This window comes from Oxyura jamaicensis, chromosome Z (genome assembly GCF_011077185.1).
Source record: "Oxyura jamaicensis isolate SHBP4307 breed ruddy duck chromosome Z, BPBGC_Ojam_1.0, whole genome shotgun sequence".
NCBI lineage: Eukaryota > Metazoa > Chordata > Aves > Anseriformes > Anatidae > Oxyura > Oxyura jamaicensis.
The window spans coordinates 50,141,985-50,155,927 of record NC_048926.1 but is presented as its reverse complement, the minus strand read 5'-3'; the positions used below and the strand labels follow the sequence as shown (position 1 = coordinate 50,155,927).

The following is a 13,943-nucleotide window of genomic DNA, read 5'->3' as shown; positions in this document are numbered from 1 at the left end:
TCCATTATTGCTTTCTAGAAATCTGTAGAGAGAATCTGCAGCAACACTTTCAGAAAGAAGTAAATTTAACTTACTGGTACCCAGAGTGGTGATAATTTATTTCTCGTCTGATTGTTGTCTTAGTTTCTTGATCCTCTACATTTCAATGGCAGCTTTTCATTACTTTTAAATTTGGTTAAGTTTAATCACTGGCGTTATAACTTGAGTAATTCTTGTTTCCCTTAAACCAAATGTTCTTCTTTGTTAAAATTTCAGCAAGTATAGTTGATAATTGTGCAGAATGTGATTTAGCAAAATATTTTTTCACATTCAAATATTCTTATTTCTTGTACAAGCTGACTAGAACCCAGTATATAATAAACCTAGCATTTTCTCCTGTCCTGCTCTTTAGTGACTGTTTAATATCTACTAAGGTTAGTCTTGCACTACAGAATAATCTCAGAGCTCACTGCCACAATGTTTTACCATCCAGAAATTTTCTATTAACACATGTAAGATTTAAGGTTTTCTTTATAACAATTATTTTCTGCATGGAGATTTATGCCATTTACATTGTTGTTAATGTAACGACAGTGAAACACACATAATGGGTAAAAAGAGGGCCCTGTGTTCACTGCCTTGTCCCCATGGATGATGACAATATATTTCTGTAATAATGCCTAACATCAGTTCTGGGAGAATGAAGAAGCTCAGAGAGTTGCAGGCCTTCTTTCCTTCTGTGCTATTCTACCTACGTATTTCATATGTTCTATTTAATAGAGTTTTTTCATATTTTTTCAGTTTGTAATGTGTAGAAAAAATCGCATGTAATCAGGTAAGGACTGTAGTATAATGCTTTTATAAAGACTGCCAAATTAGTAATGCACAAACACTCCAGAGATTTACTTTCTGAAAGCTTGACTTTTTACTATTTGCAACAATGACTTTAAAAAGTATTTACAAAAACCACATACTTATCACTATATTATTTTTCACAGGAAAAAAGATTTGTCACATAACAGGGAAAAAACTCTTTGAAGTCAAGCACTCTCCGGATGATCCAACCATGAAGAGAGTTCCGTAAATACTTGGTTACTTTTTAGCAGTGAAACAGCTTTTTACACTTACTTGGGTGGAAAAAAAAAAAAAACACAAAGAAACAAGAACGATTATTCTGTTTAAGGCCTGTTGTAATGGTTATGATCAATATTATTCGTAAAACTGAGCAAGATAATCTTTCCTACCTGAAGTCATCAAACAGAGATTAATAGTTAAGCATAAATATATGAAAAGGAAGAGAGAACGCAGTTCACAAAGAAAAAAATTGCAAATGAATCGGCATGTGAAGTTAATTTAGAGGAACAATATAATTCTCATCAGAGCAGAATAATACTTTTAATGAGGTACTGGGTTCAGTCTAGCAAGCTGGTTAAGGTCAGTATATCATAACCCCGGCCTTGATGTGTAGCCCCACCCAGATTTCAGTACAACTGATTATATCCTGTAACTTCAGCTATTCAAGCATTTACACTAGGAATAAGTGTTTAATCCCTCAAACAATCTCTTTTCATGGTGAAAGAGTGTCAGCCATGTTTCCAAATATAGTAAAGGCATTTAAAAGAGCTAACAAGGCAATACTGAAGTATTTCAGTAAATATTTTGACCCCACAACTCCTTGCAGACTGTCTCTGTGAAGTTGTTTTAACAAAGCTTTAAAAACTGCAGCACTTCTTGAAAACTTGTCTTAACAATTTAAAAGGAGAATTCTTCATGCAAGAATATTAATTGCATGAATCCCCGCTAATACTTTGGTGTATTTTTTTCATATGTTGTCATCCTGATGACAATTTTATGGTGCAGAGACAAATGACCATGGGAAAGATTTTTATGAGCTCTCTCTGATAGCAAACGTATTTCCTCTCTCAAGCTTATTTTCAGCTCCCATTCCTGACTGCTAGAAACATTCCTTCATTTTCCCTCCTGCTACTTGAGAAAGAAATGGAAGAGGGTGTTTTTCTTTTCAGTCCCATTTTCCCCCTCTTCACTGCTTGTGGGAGAAAATCTTCCCTAATTATCTGCTATTTCCCTTACGTCACCAGAATAAACCATGTGGAATGAAAGGAATACATTATTTACACTAACACCACAGAGGATGTGCCCCCAAAGGTACGGCTTTAGTGGTACTAGATTGTTGCAAAGTCATTTAAACAGTAAAATGTGTATATATTAAACGTTTATTTTATCTATGCACCTTTGCTCTTTTTACAAATGTAAGAGTATTTTAATGAAGCCCAGGTGCTACTGTCAGGTTTCCAAGTTGGTGATTCTCTCACCAACGATTTTTCTGAGTTGAGCTTTCAAGGGTGATTTGTTCCTGGCAAGAAACTCCATAAAGACTAACTGAAACAGAACTGAGTACCTTTTTATTTTCACTTCATTTTGTAGAAGAAAATTTTTACTTCCCTTTACTATGCCTTACTTTACTTACAGAGCTTTTGCAAGTTAATCACCTTCAGTAGAGATAATGTAAAAGCAACCAAGAGGATCATGCTCAGATGTAAGACACAAGTGAAAAATCTAGAAAGGCAATACACTCAGGTTATGAAACACAGTCTTTGTGTTCACAGATTAGGACTGCAGGGATAAATGTATCCCTTGCTATGCAGTTACTAAATTATGCTATCCTAAATCAATGATCCTGGAAGGCTGATCAGGCAGCAGATATTTCTTTCTTTCCAGGCCTTTATGTTCAGGGTCCCCCTCCACTCAGGGGGACCTGAAGGTATTTTCTTCCCGTGTCCTTCATCTCACTGGAAGCAGAGAGGGAAAACCTGCATATTCTTCCTGTATCTTTTATTCAACCTAGGTGAATGATTGGTTTCCTCGACTACTGAGGCTGTATCTTTCCTCTGCAGAAACGGCAGAAATATCAATCCCTGTTTAGCACAGCAAGACTTATTCCAACCAGTGAGAAAACGACAGGGTATTTGTCACACCGTTTTAGCATAACAACCCCATACAACGCTACAGGCTTGGGGCAGAGTGGTTGGAAAGCTGTGCAGAGGAAAAGGATCTGGAGGTGTTGATTGACACTTGCCTCAACATGAGCCAACACTGTGTCCAGGTGTCCAAGAAGGCCAACGGCATCCTGGCTTCTATAACGAATAGTGTAGCCAGCAGGACAGGGAGGTGATCATCCCCCTGTACTCAGCTCTGGTGAGGACGCACCTTCAGTACAGTTTTGGACCCTTTACTACAAGGAGGACATCGAGGACCTGGAGCGTGTTCAGAGAAGGGCTACTAAGCTGGTGAAGGGCCTGGAACACAAGTCCTGCGAGGAGCGACTGAGGGACTTGGGGTTCTTTAGTCTGGAGAAGAGAAGGCTCAGGGGAGACCTTATTGCTCTCTACAGCTACCTGAGAAAAAGGTGTGGGAAGCTGGGGGCTGGCCTCCTCTCGCAGATAACTAGTAATACAACAAGAGGGAATGGCCTCAAGTTGCACCAGGGGAGGTTCAGGATGGAAATTAGGAGAAATTAGGAGACATTCTCAGAAAAAGTAGTTAGGCATTGGAACGGGTTGCCCAGGGAGGTGGTGGAGTCACCGTCCCTGGGCGTGTTTAAGGAAAGGCTGGATGTGGTGCTTAGGGACATGGTTTAGTGGATAATATTGGTGGTAGGTGGATAGTTGGACCACATGATCATGGAGGTCTTTTCAGCCTTAATGAATATATAATACTATGATTTTGGCAAAGGTTTTTTGGGGGCTGAAATTTCAACTTCAGCTAATATGTTGAAGGAGCAGATTCACAAAGGATGTAAGAAAATTGAATGATTATGGTAGGCTTTACCCGTTCCTGGAGTTGGACATGGTTCACAAGGTTTATTCCAGGCTTTCCCAACATTGTATGTGCAGCAACACATCCTTTTTGTCACATTGAAGGGCAGTTCATTCTCACAGGAGGTTCCATTATAGCTTCTGTAGCAAAAGCTTTTCCTCATGTCTAGATGTGAGAAAAGAATCACTTATGAAATAACCAATGAATTGATTTAAGTAAGTATCTACTCCCATGAACCAAGACAGTAATGGTGCACAGATACATTCAGAAACCATTTTGTATTAGACTTACCTGAAATGACATACTTTCAAGACAAAGGGGTAAAATCAACATTCCCAAGAAATCAGAAACAAACTGTAGATGCCCATCAGATCCATCTGTATATCAAACCCTACTATTGGAAATGGCTGGTGAAAATATAAAATATTTCTGAGTTCTGTTAAAGAATAAGGCCATGAAAACACTGCATTTGGCTCTCTTTCCTGGCTACATGACACAGCCTCCTGGGAATTAAAAGTAGGAAAAAGCTATAATAGAACTTAAGTTTATGAAAAAATGTAACAACTGAAATCCAGTTTTCTGGTACGAGACTTTCAACCACATGAAAAATGAAATTTTAAAGCAGGGAGTCTCGTTCCAAAACCAGATATCTAGACAGTTATAGTAAAGATGACATTTTGCATACCCATACAGTTATGTCCTCCATTGACCTGCATATATTCAGGAGGGCAAATGCAGGTGTAGTTCCCCAGGGTATTGTAGCAGGTTCCAGGACCACAGACACCCGGATGTGCAACACATTCATCAATATCTAGAGACCAAGTGAAAAAAAATATAATTAACAAGGAGAAGGAGGACCAACCCCAGCAAATATTTCTGATAAACACAGCCAAAATATGCTGAAATAAGAAAAACATTGCATATAAAGTCTAGTTTGGGAGGTACAGTTCAGATTTGGGTCAAATACAGAGAATGTAGTAAAACTAGTAGGCAATATAAGGCACTGAAGCTGGAATCTACAAATTATGAATAAACACCTTATCTATATGCTATACAGAAAATACCCATAGCTGAGATCTAGTATATAAACGTTAGTATATGATATGGTACATTTCAAGTGTAATATTAATCATATCAATAACGCCCAAGACAATGATTTTAGAAAATATTTTTGGTAAGAGTGTGAATACCACAGCCACTTTGGGATTTAAGGCTAAAACATTGTTTTTCATCATAACTGCGCTGTGATAAGACAATTTCAAGGAACTCAACCTTCACAGATTCTTGTCTCTTCACTGAGGTAGTAGCCTTTTGGACATTCACACTGGAAGCTGCCAAAAGTATTGATGCAATTTCCACCTTGGCAGAGACCTGGCAGCTCCTGACATTCATCAATGTCTGAAAAAAAAAAGAGAAAAAAACTTACTTTTAATCCAGAATGAAAAGAAACATCAGCCTGTAAGTACTCCCCTGAAATTTTACTACCTAGTAAACTGTCACACAGATTTTTGTTGCTTCTAAATTGCACTTAATGAAAGCATGGATGTGATGCTCATTCTTTCCTATATAACTAGTTTTTCTGGAGCACATTTCAGCTTGATGAGCACCTGGAGTTCAGCTTCTGTTACTGTTTACAGGAATTTGGCATTTAATTCCCAATTCCTGAATGCACACTGGAACCAGGGTTTCTTTGTCCAATGAATGTTTCCTGAAACTTAAACCTCCCACTGATAAACTATAATTTTCATAGAAGACTTATTCTTCAGGGCCAATTTCAAAGTTCAGCTCAAGTAAGGAGGCACACAAAAGGTATGACATCAGTTTATTTTCCTACTGAAATGTTGTTGGACTTCTACAACGTTCTTTTACAATGCTCCTTTTCATCACGCTGTTGTTCAACTCATATTAACTTTTTGGTTTGCAATAAATGTAATGTCTTCTTCAAAATACAGTTCATGCGTTTATCTCACCAAAGATGGCACTTTTTTTTATTACCAAACTTCATTGTCATTTACGAAGAACCCACCTTCTAAAATAATAGTGATGGGATTTGGTCTGAATCCTTCTCCTCCTGGACAGAGAGTATTGTATTCCGCTAAAGTAAAGTATAACAAGAGAGAGCATATCAGTTATATGAAGAATAAATGTTTCTAAGAATAGAAACAAAGCATTTCATTTGTGTTTTTAATGCTTCTTTTTCCCTACTGTCATTATTTTTCTACCTTCCTTGGACTGTTTACTGGAAACAAAGCAAGTCTGCTTTGACCATTACCATAACCTTGGATATTATCGGCAGGGACAAAACTGTTTCCTTCATTTTGTGCCTGTATAAGGTATATATGCATCCTCCATTTTCAACTTTTACTAGCTCTTCAATACAAAATGCCAGTACACAATAGATAAAGAGAGATGTTAAAATTGCAATTCATACTATTATGAGACTGTTAAGAATAAGCTGCTTTATATTTCTTTTGCATTATTTCATATATCTACAAAGTTGGTAAGTATCACTGGGTAAGAGTTTTGAAAGTACTTAAGAATGACATAAATTTTTATGTAACAGTTACCAAGATTCCCTTTGAGAACCACCACAGTTCTTTGAATTAAAGACATAATTTGAATTCTAAGCTTTAGTCATGTGTTTATTACCCTACCAACATGGAGCTGCTGATTAAAAATTGCAAACATATGTATCCAATATATTCACATTCTCAAAGTAAATCGATTTCTTAAATGATAACTTAATATGGTAAAAGATTTCAAATACTTTTTCTATTCCTTAGTCATATCTTATATAATAAGGGGGCAGGGGAAAATATGAGAACATTTCCTTACTGCTGTTTACAGGGGGACATGTCTCACAGGGGTTTCCCCAAGCTTTTCCCAGAGAGCAGCAACATGAAGAACGACTGACTCCAACTCCAATTTCAGTATTGCAGGATAGGCTTCCATCCCCTCGTGGTCCATACTTCAGGTAGCAATTGCCAACACGATTATCTACATATAAAGCACATATGACTACAGCTGCACACAACAATCTGGGCAAAGCAACAGGAGGCGTTCATTTTAATGTTCTATATCTAGAAGCAGGAATTTGGATACCATCGTTCTTTTAAAGTCACTGGCAAGCTGAAAACATTAATGTACACTGTTATTGATGTTGAAAGAGACAGCATGGAGAAAGGGTAGCTTCAGCCTCCTAAGAACCCAGAGAACAGTTTTAAATGTTTGAGTATCTTCCAGAGACACATCATACTCTAGTGTAGAACATACACTATTCCCAGTCTTTCAGTCCAGAAAACATCTAGAAGCCTTGCCACAGTTTGCTGATAATATTTCTTCTCTGTTTTCTGATTTTGACTAGGCTGAATTCCACTCTCTTGTGGAAATTAGAAGTTACCTATTTCTCTATGGAACTGCAGAAAAAAAGTGCCATCTATCATTGCACTGGAAGAGCTCTGCTTGGAAAAAAAAAAATCTCCAAAAATCATTAGCATTGAAGAAAATAATCTAAACTTCCAGAAACTTTGAGGAAATATTGTTAGTTCACTCAAACTGTAGCTTCATGATGTAGACAACAGTTGGCATTGGTAGAATGAGTAATGAATCTACTAAGAGAAGTAAAGATTTGAGTTTTCTTTCTACTGCCAATACTACCTCCTCTTTCTGTCTGAATGGCAAGTAACTCGCAGTGAATCATAAATAGAAGGAATGGGAAGATGGTCTATTATGACAGTACTTCCTATTACAGTTAAATAAGAAGAAATTAATTTCCTCGTTTAGTGTTATAATTTTAAAGATCACAACTATGAATTAATTATATTAATATATATATTATATTAATTATATTAATTAATTATCAAAGTATGCCACGAAAGAAGCATAGAAACAACTTGGAATAAATATGATATATATTCATTGTATAAAGGCCACAGTGTCTTTTTGCAATTTTACTATTTCTGTTAATAGTATAGCTAAGAAACTTGTATATGGATTTTTGAATGGTTTTCTAAATGCACATTTTACCCAGAAATACCACATTTTTAATTTACTACTTGCAGCAAGTGCCACACACTACATTCTTAGCATTTTACATGGAGTGAGATGAACCAAGTATGATAACTATGTGTAGTTCATCCTTTCAAAATCTCCAGAGTTTAACAAATGTCTTGATATGACATTGATTTTTAAATTATCCTGAGATTTTGTACATATCACTGATCAGCCCATCTGGAGTGGAATTCTTTATTTATTTGTTTTAAATTTATTACATTTTTTTATTATTACTAACAGATTTCTAGTAACAAATACAAGCTTTACAATTTATTAAAGCTGCAAAATAACATTAAGTTAGATCAAAGTAACATGAACAGCTTTCCCAAAAAAGAAAAAAAGGCATATCCTGTTTTTCTCATTATAGACTTGAGCTGAAACAACCCCAACACAGTTATTCTCAGAATACCTATTTCCTCGTGTTCTCAGAGGAACTGCATGCTCCTCTCCATTTGTGACAGTGGGAGACATCTGCCTTTCTAAGTGAAGCTGAGAATTGGCTTCATGGTTCTTGTGAAAATTGGAAAAAAAAAAAAAAAAAAAGAGCTTTTTGGAAGATGACCGGCTAAAGACTTCAGGTCCATTAAGAGCATAGGAGATAATGGTATTGGAAAGAAGGCAGAGTGTGGAGTTCTCTAGCAGAGTATCGATACTGAGTCCGTAAAGGGTTTTAGGTTTCGGTTTACTACTCACATGAACTGTCTTGACAAGGTACCATGTTCTTCTTTGCCAAAGATAATACTTCTGTTCCTTCTGAGAGGAACTGGAATTAAAATTCTACTTTTTGCTCAAGCGTGCAAGAGATAGTTGCTATTGAAGAGAACCAGAAGTGCTGTCCTTTGACAAGAACTTTCTGGAACATTTTCTGGCACAACTGTTTAATTCCAGAAGTAAGAAACTTTCATGTATCTTGGCAAGGTCTACTAGCCTGTGTCTTTTGTTGTTGTTGTTGTTTTGTTTTGTTTTGTTTTTTTCCCAAGTGACTACAATCTTAGAGCAAAAACTGGGAAAGGCTTTACAGTTGTAAATGACCCAAGCTTCACTCTCACTGAAGCTGCAATTTGGACTTGCAGTTCTAAGACTATAAAGGATCACAAGCAAACTGAACTTTAATTCTTCCTTCTTTGGACTGCATAAGTCAGTATGGTAGACATATCCAAAGTACACTACTTCTTAAAAACAGAATTAGTATAGCTGCATTGGAATGGCAACTGTCTTGGTATTTCCTTTGCCCATGTTAACTCATTTAATCCTCTAGAAATATTATAAATGAGAACTGGTGAAAGGAAACAGATTAAACCTAACAATGTTTAAAATCATGTAACACAGTATAACTAAGATGTCTTAATTTGCACTTGATGCCCCCATCTGTTAAAGAGCTTCTAAAAAAAGGACACTGCAGTGTCATTTCATTCATGGAACAGGACTTACTTATTATCTTAACCTGATGATATTTCACAGGAAGCACAGGCTTTGCACAATCCTATTAAAAACAAAAGCTGAATGTTCAGTTAATGTTTTTTGCACTTCATCATGAAATCAGGCTATAGAGATACGTAAATTGTGCATCTGAGAGTTACAGTTCCTGCCATCTAGACAAGAGGATTCCAGTTCTGCCACCTTCTGAAACTGAGGCTAAAACAAAACAGAACAAAACGAACAAAAAACACGTTTGTGAAGCAGTCTAAGCCTCAGAAACTTCTATTTTCTGTGCAGGCAGTCACTGAGGAACTAAAAATATTTCTTACTCAGGGAAATGGAAAAGAATGCTTTAGTATCAGAGAGAGAGGCCTAGTATTACTTCCTCAAGACAGAAGAAAGGTAGGGTCAAACAGTTTTTCTTTCTTATTAAACTTTTTTTTTTTTTTTTCTTCTGAGAGGGAGGACTTGCTCTCTCACTTGGGACTCTACAGTTGCTAGAGAGAATATACACAGAAAAGAGAGACACATGGAAAAGATGAGCAATAAAATTTGTTCTGAAGGAAATATGCATTTCTACAGAAATTATTTGTTTAGAATATATTGATTTATTACCATACTATAGTCGTATTGCCAGTATTTAGAAAATGGGCAGTTTTCTACTTCCCAATTTGTGCAAATCTGAGTCTTCCCAAAGTATTAAAATAAAAAGGCTGTTTTCCAAATAAAAAACTAAAAGTCATTCCCAGGATCCCACACAAATCTTTACAGCTGAACTTTAGCCCTTCTCTCAACCCTATCTTTCTGAAAACTTCCCTAGACAGATTGCTCTTATATATTCTAATCACATGACAGTCTTATGCCAAGTGGAAAAATGTAATGAAAGTAGAAGATACAATGAAAATTCCCTTTATGTCAGTATAAGCCAGATATGATTATGCCGGAGAGAAGTAAACTACAGTGAAATGTGCTTTTTAATTTGTTTTTAGTTAAATGGGCACGACAAGCAGTTTTAATTCCAGTTTAGACTTAACTTAAACAAAGAACTGGTAATTTTCAGGAAAATGGAAATGCAAATAATATACGTTTGAACAAATAATAAAAAAGTGTATTTTAAAGACTTTATAAACACCACTGATCATTTACAATAACTAACAAGCTCTAGAAAACTATACAGTAGGATCAGCAAGTGCATGATAATTTTTGTATCTTGCTACCCTCATGTGCATCAAAACAGGCACCTTGCCTTCAAAGAGAGGCCAAAACAACCCATGTTTGATATATCTGGTATCCAAGTAACATGATTATTCATTTGATTTCTACAGTGATACTTTAGGTAGCTTTTACTTACCCACACAACCCACCCCAGTAGGATTCAGCTGGAAATCTGGAGGGCAATTACATTCATACCTCCCAGGAGTATTTATGCAGAGACCATTAACACAGTTAATAGGATCAGCACATTCATCAATATCTGAAATAGGAAGGATATGTTTATAAATCCATTCACTTGATGGAAAAGATGAATCATTTTACATTTTAAAGCTAAATGGGTAAGAAAATTTCAAATACAAGGTATTTCTACCCAAAATTGAAGCAAAGAGCTGCTAATAATACATCAAACACTTAAGAATAACCATTGTACAGCTGTGTATATAAGAAGCATTTTTTAAATTTAATCCTTAAATTAAATTAAAAGCACACAATGCTAAAAACTTCTTATTTGGTGGAGAAAGAATGCGCTTGCATAGTTACTAGAGAATACAATGCACGTTGTGAACTCCTGTTTCAATTAACCCGGTGCAATTAAAAGGGTATTTTAGCCTTGACATATTTCTGAACAGAAGAAATATACCTGTACAGTTTCCTCCGGTTCTGTCTAGTTCATAGCCATCATCACAGATGCAATGAAACATTCCTGGTAGATTATTGCAGGTACCAAATACACATATATTTTGGAAGGAGCATTCATCGATATCTGAAGGAATATATTAAGAAAAGAAAATTAGATACTCTTACCATATTAGTATTACAATAGTGTGTTGTATTGCAAAGTGCAAATGAAGACACATGCAACTTCTGAGTGGAAGAAAATTAATAAAAGACGAAAAAAAATGGCAGGTACTGTCTGATAGCCAGATTCCTAAATTTCTAAAATAAAGCACCTGTGTAAAAGGGGAATGCAGCTCTAGTATGCCTTAGTGGGATATTTTTAGAAGAGACAGGAAAGCAGACAGGGCTGATACGGTTTTACTAAGCACAGCTAAATTTTCACTTGGAATTCTGGGTACAGAGCTCTGTTCAGGAGTGATGAGCTAAAATTAGAAGAGGTGTAAAAAAGGAATATTAAAATGATCAGAGTAATTAAAGATCTATGGTGAACTTGGCTTGCTTGCCTTAATCGAAGTTTGAGAAGTGATATAATGCCTCTTCATAGTAACATATGAGAAGGGGTAACTTTGGAATGGTGGGGAATGGGGATAATTTTTTTAGGTGAAAAAGAAATTTAAGATAAATGCCTAGTATCCAATGGTTCTCAATTAATTTAAACTGGAAATTAAAGAAAGTTTTCTACATTGGACTATAGCCATGACCTCTGAATTGGGTCAGGAAGATAATCTGTGTTAAGATAAAGCTTTATAAAGTTGTGGAAAAGACTCTATCATTGTGAAGCTAATACACTAATACCACAAATGATTTCAGAAGAAATTGCATGAAATATTACAATTATCACACTAAATACAGACTTTGGATTTTACCCCTTGATGGCAGAAATCAGCCAAAGAGTCACCCTATCACATGACAAATTAATACATCAACTTAAAAGAAAAAAAATGAATTCCTCTACAGCACTCAGCATGCATACATTCTAGTTCTTGAACAGTGTAATTTCATATATGCAATGCTTTCAGATTTCTGTTGGAATTACAATAATACACCAAGATTTTTGTCCAAAATTCTTCAATTTGTTTTTCAGCACACTACTGTGGACCAACTGAAAAATCAAAATTGCATGACTTACTGTCTCTAGAATTGGAATATTTTGTTTATCAATATACTGATTGGCTGATATCTTTTTTACTTTTATTTTTATTAGAACATTGGAACATCGGCATGATTATAAAATGGCTAACTGAGCTGCAGTGAGAAATTTGCAAAGATAAACAATTGATAATACTCGGTAATTATAATAGCTCCGAACAGAACACTTGTGTAGCTAATTTTTCACAAGCTTCTGCCTGAAGTCTGATTCATACATGTACACATGAATACATGAACATGCCAATAAAGTAAAATGCTTTGGAACATTAGTTAAAAAGAATTTATCTAATACACGGTTTTCATATTAAGCTGAAAAATAATGTAAGAATACAAGGAACCATTGGATTAGAGAGAGAATCATTTCTTCTCTACTTCAGATGATCTGCTACAATACAGAGAGTGCAAGGATGATAAAAAAATCTTCAGGACACACTTCAAGGAGTATTACAAAGTTGTCAAATATGGGGTATTAAAAATGAGGTCACTCAATGCAGTTTATATTTCCTATGTAAGCACATTAAATAAAACAGAGATGAATACAGTTTTTTCCACGCACTATTCACTAGTGACAAGACTAAGAGAAATAGTAACAACAAAAACAAAAAAAAAGCCAAGCCAAACTGCTGAGATTTTTGGGCCACAGCCAGGAAAACTTCATAAAGAGATTAAAGTTACCTTAAACATAATTAAGACTGCTAAATAATCCTTGGTTGAAGAAATTAGTTTTATATGTGAAGCATGTGTTACGTATTCTGCTTCCAGGCTAAGGTCCTTCCAGCAGTTCTCGTTGTTTCCTTTATGGCAGCCAGTCCAAACTCAGAAAATGAACTTGAAGTGCCGGTAGCTTACCTTGGCATGACTTGCTGTCCGAGGAGGGAGTGAATCCCATCTCACACTCACAACGGTATGCACCAGGGACATTCAAACACTGTCCATTTTCACACAGATTAATATTTTCTGCACACTCATCAACATCTGTGGGAGACAGAAATGTCTTTGAAACCACATTTCAAAATACAAATAATTTTTTCCTACCACTCAGTGTTGCAGAGTTTCGTTGATATAAAACAAATTGTTTACACTGGAAGATGAACCAAATTGAAAGAAAGGCAAATCTAATGTCATTTCCAAAATGACTCCTTCTACCCTGCTAAGTTTCTTACTTTCTTTTTTCTTATTATTGACAGATTTATTCTTTTTAATAATGCAACGTTTTCAGATTCAGTACTATTACTTCTGATAAATACACTGAATGTTTTGTTTACAAAGTCAAAGCTTTATTTTCTGTTATATATATAGTATATATATTATATTTCTGTTATATATCTATATACATTATATATATATTATATATATAGATATTCTGTTATATGTATGCAAGTCAATGGGGCAGGATGGGATCCATCCAAAGGTACTGAGAGAACTGTCTGAAGAGCTGGCCAAGCCGCTTTCTATCATTTATCAGCAGTCCTGGTATCAGGGGAGGTCCCAGTCTACTGGCGGCTAGCAAATGTGATGCCCATCAACAAAAAGGGCCGGAGGGTAGACCTGGGGAACTATAGTTTGACCTCAGTGCCAGGGAAGCTCATGGAGCAGATTATCTTGAACGTCAT

At 35.8% G+C, this 13,943-nt stretch overlaps 1 protein-coding gene across 1 annotated transcript in view; it reads right to left on the bottom strand.

Moving 5' to 3' along the window:
* Window positions 1-13,943, bottom strand: part of FBN2 (fibrillin 2) — a 177,018-nt gene that overhangs the window by 30,751 nt on the left and 132,324 nt on the right. The window contains exons 21-28 of the mRNA XM_035309941.1: window positions 13,180-13,305; window positions 11,144-11,266; window positions 10,640-10,762; window positions 6,652-6,813; window positions 5,843-5,911; window positions 5,089-5,214; window positions 4,502-4,627; window positions 3,829-3,981 (exon numbers count right to left, since the gene is read on the bottom strand). Coding sequence (XP_035165832.1) covers window positions 3,829-3,981; window positions 4,502-4,627; window positions 5,089-5,214; window positions 5,843-5,911; window positions 6,652-6,813; window positions 10,640-10,762; window positions 11,144-11,266; window positions 13,180-13,305 — 1,008 coding nt within the window. The remainder of the gene's footprint in view (window positions 1-3,828; window positions 3,982-4,501; window positions 4,628-5,088; window positions 5,215-5,842; window positions 5,912-6,651; window positions 6,814-10,639; window positions 10,763-11,143; window positions 11,267-13,179; window positions 13,306-13,943) is intronic.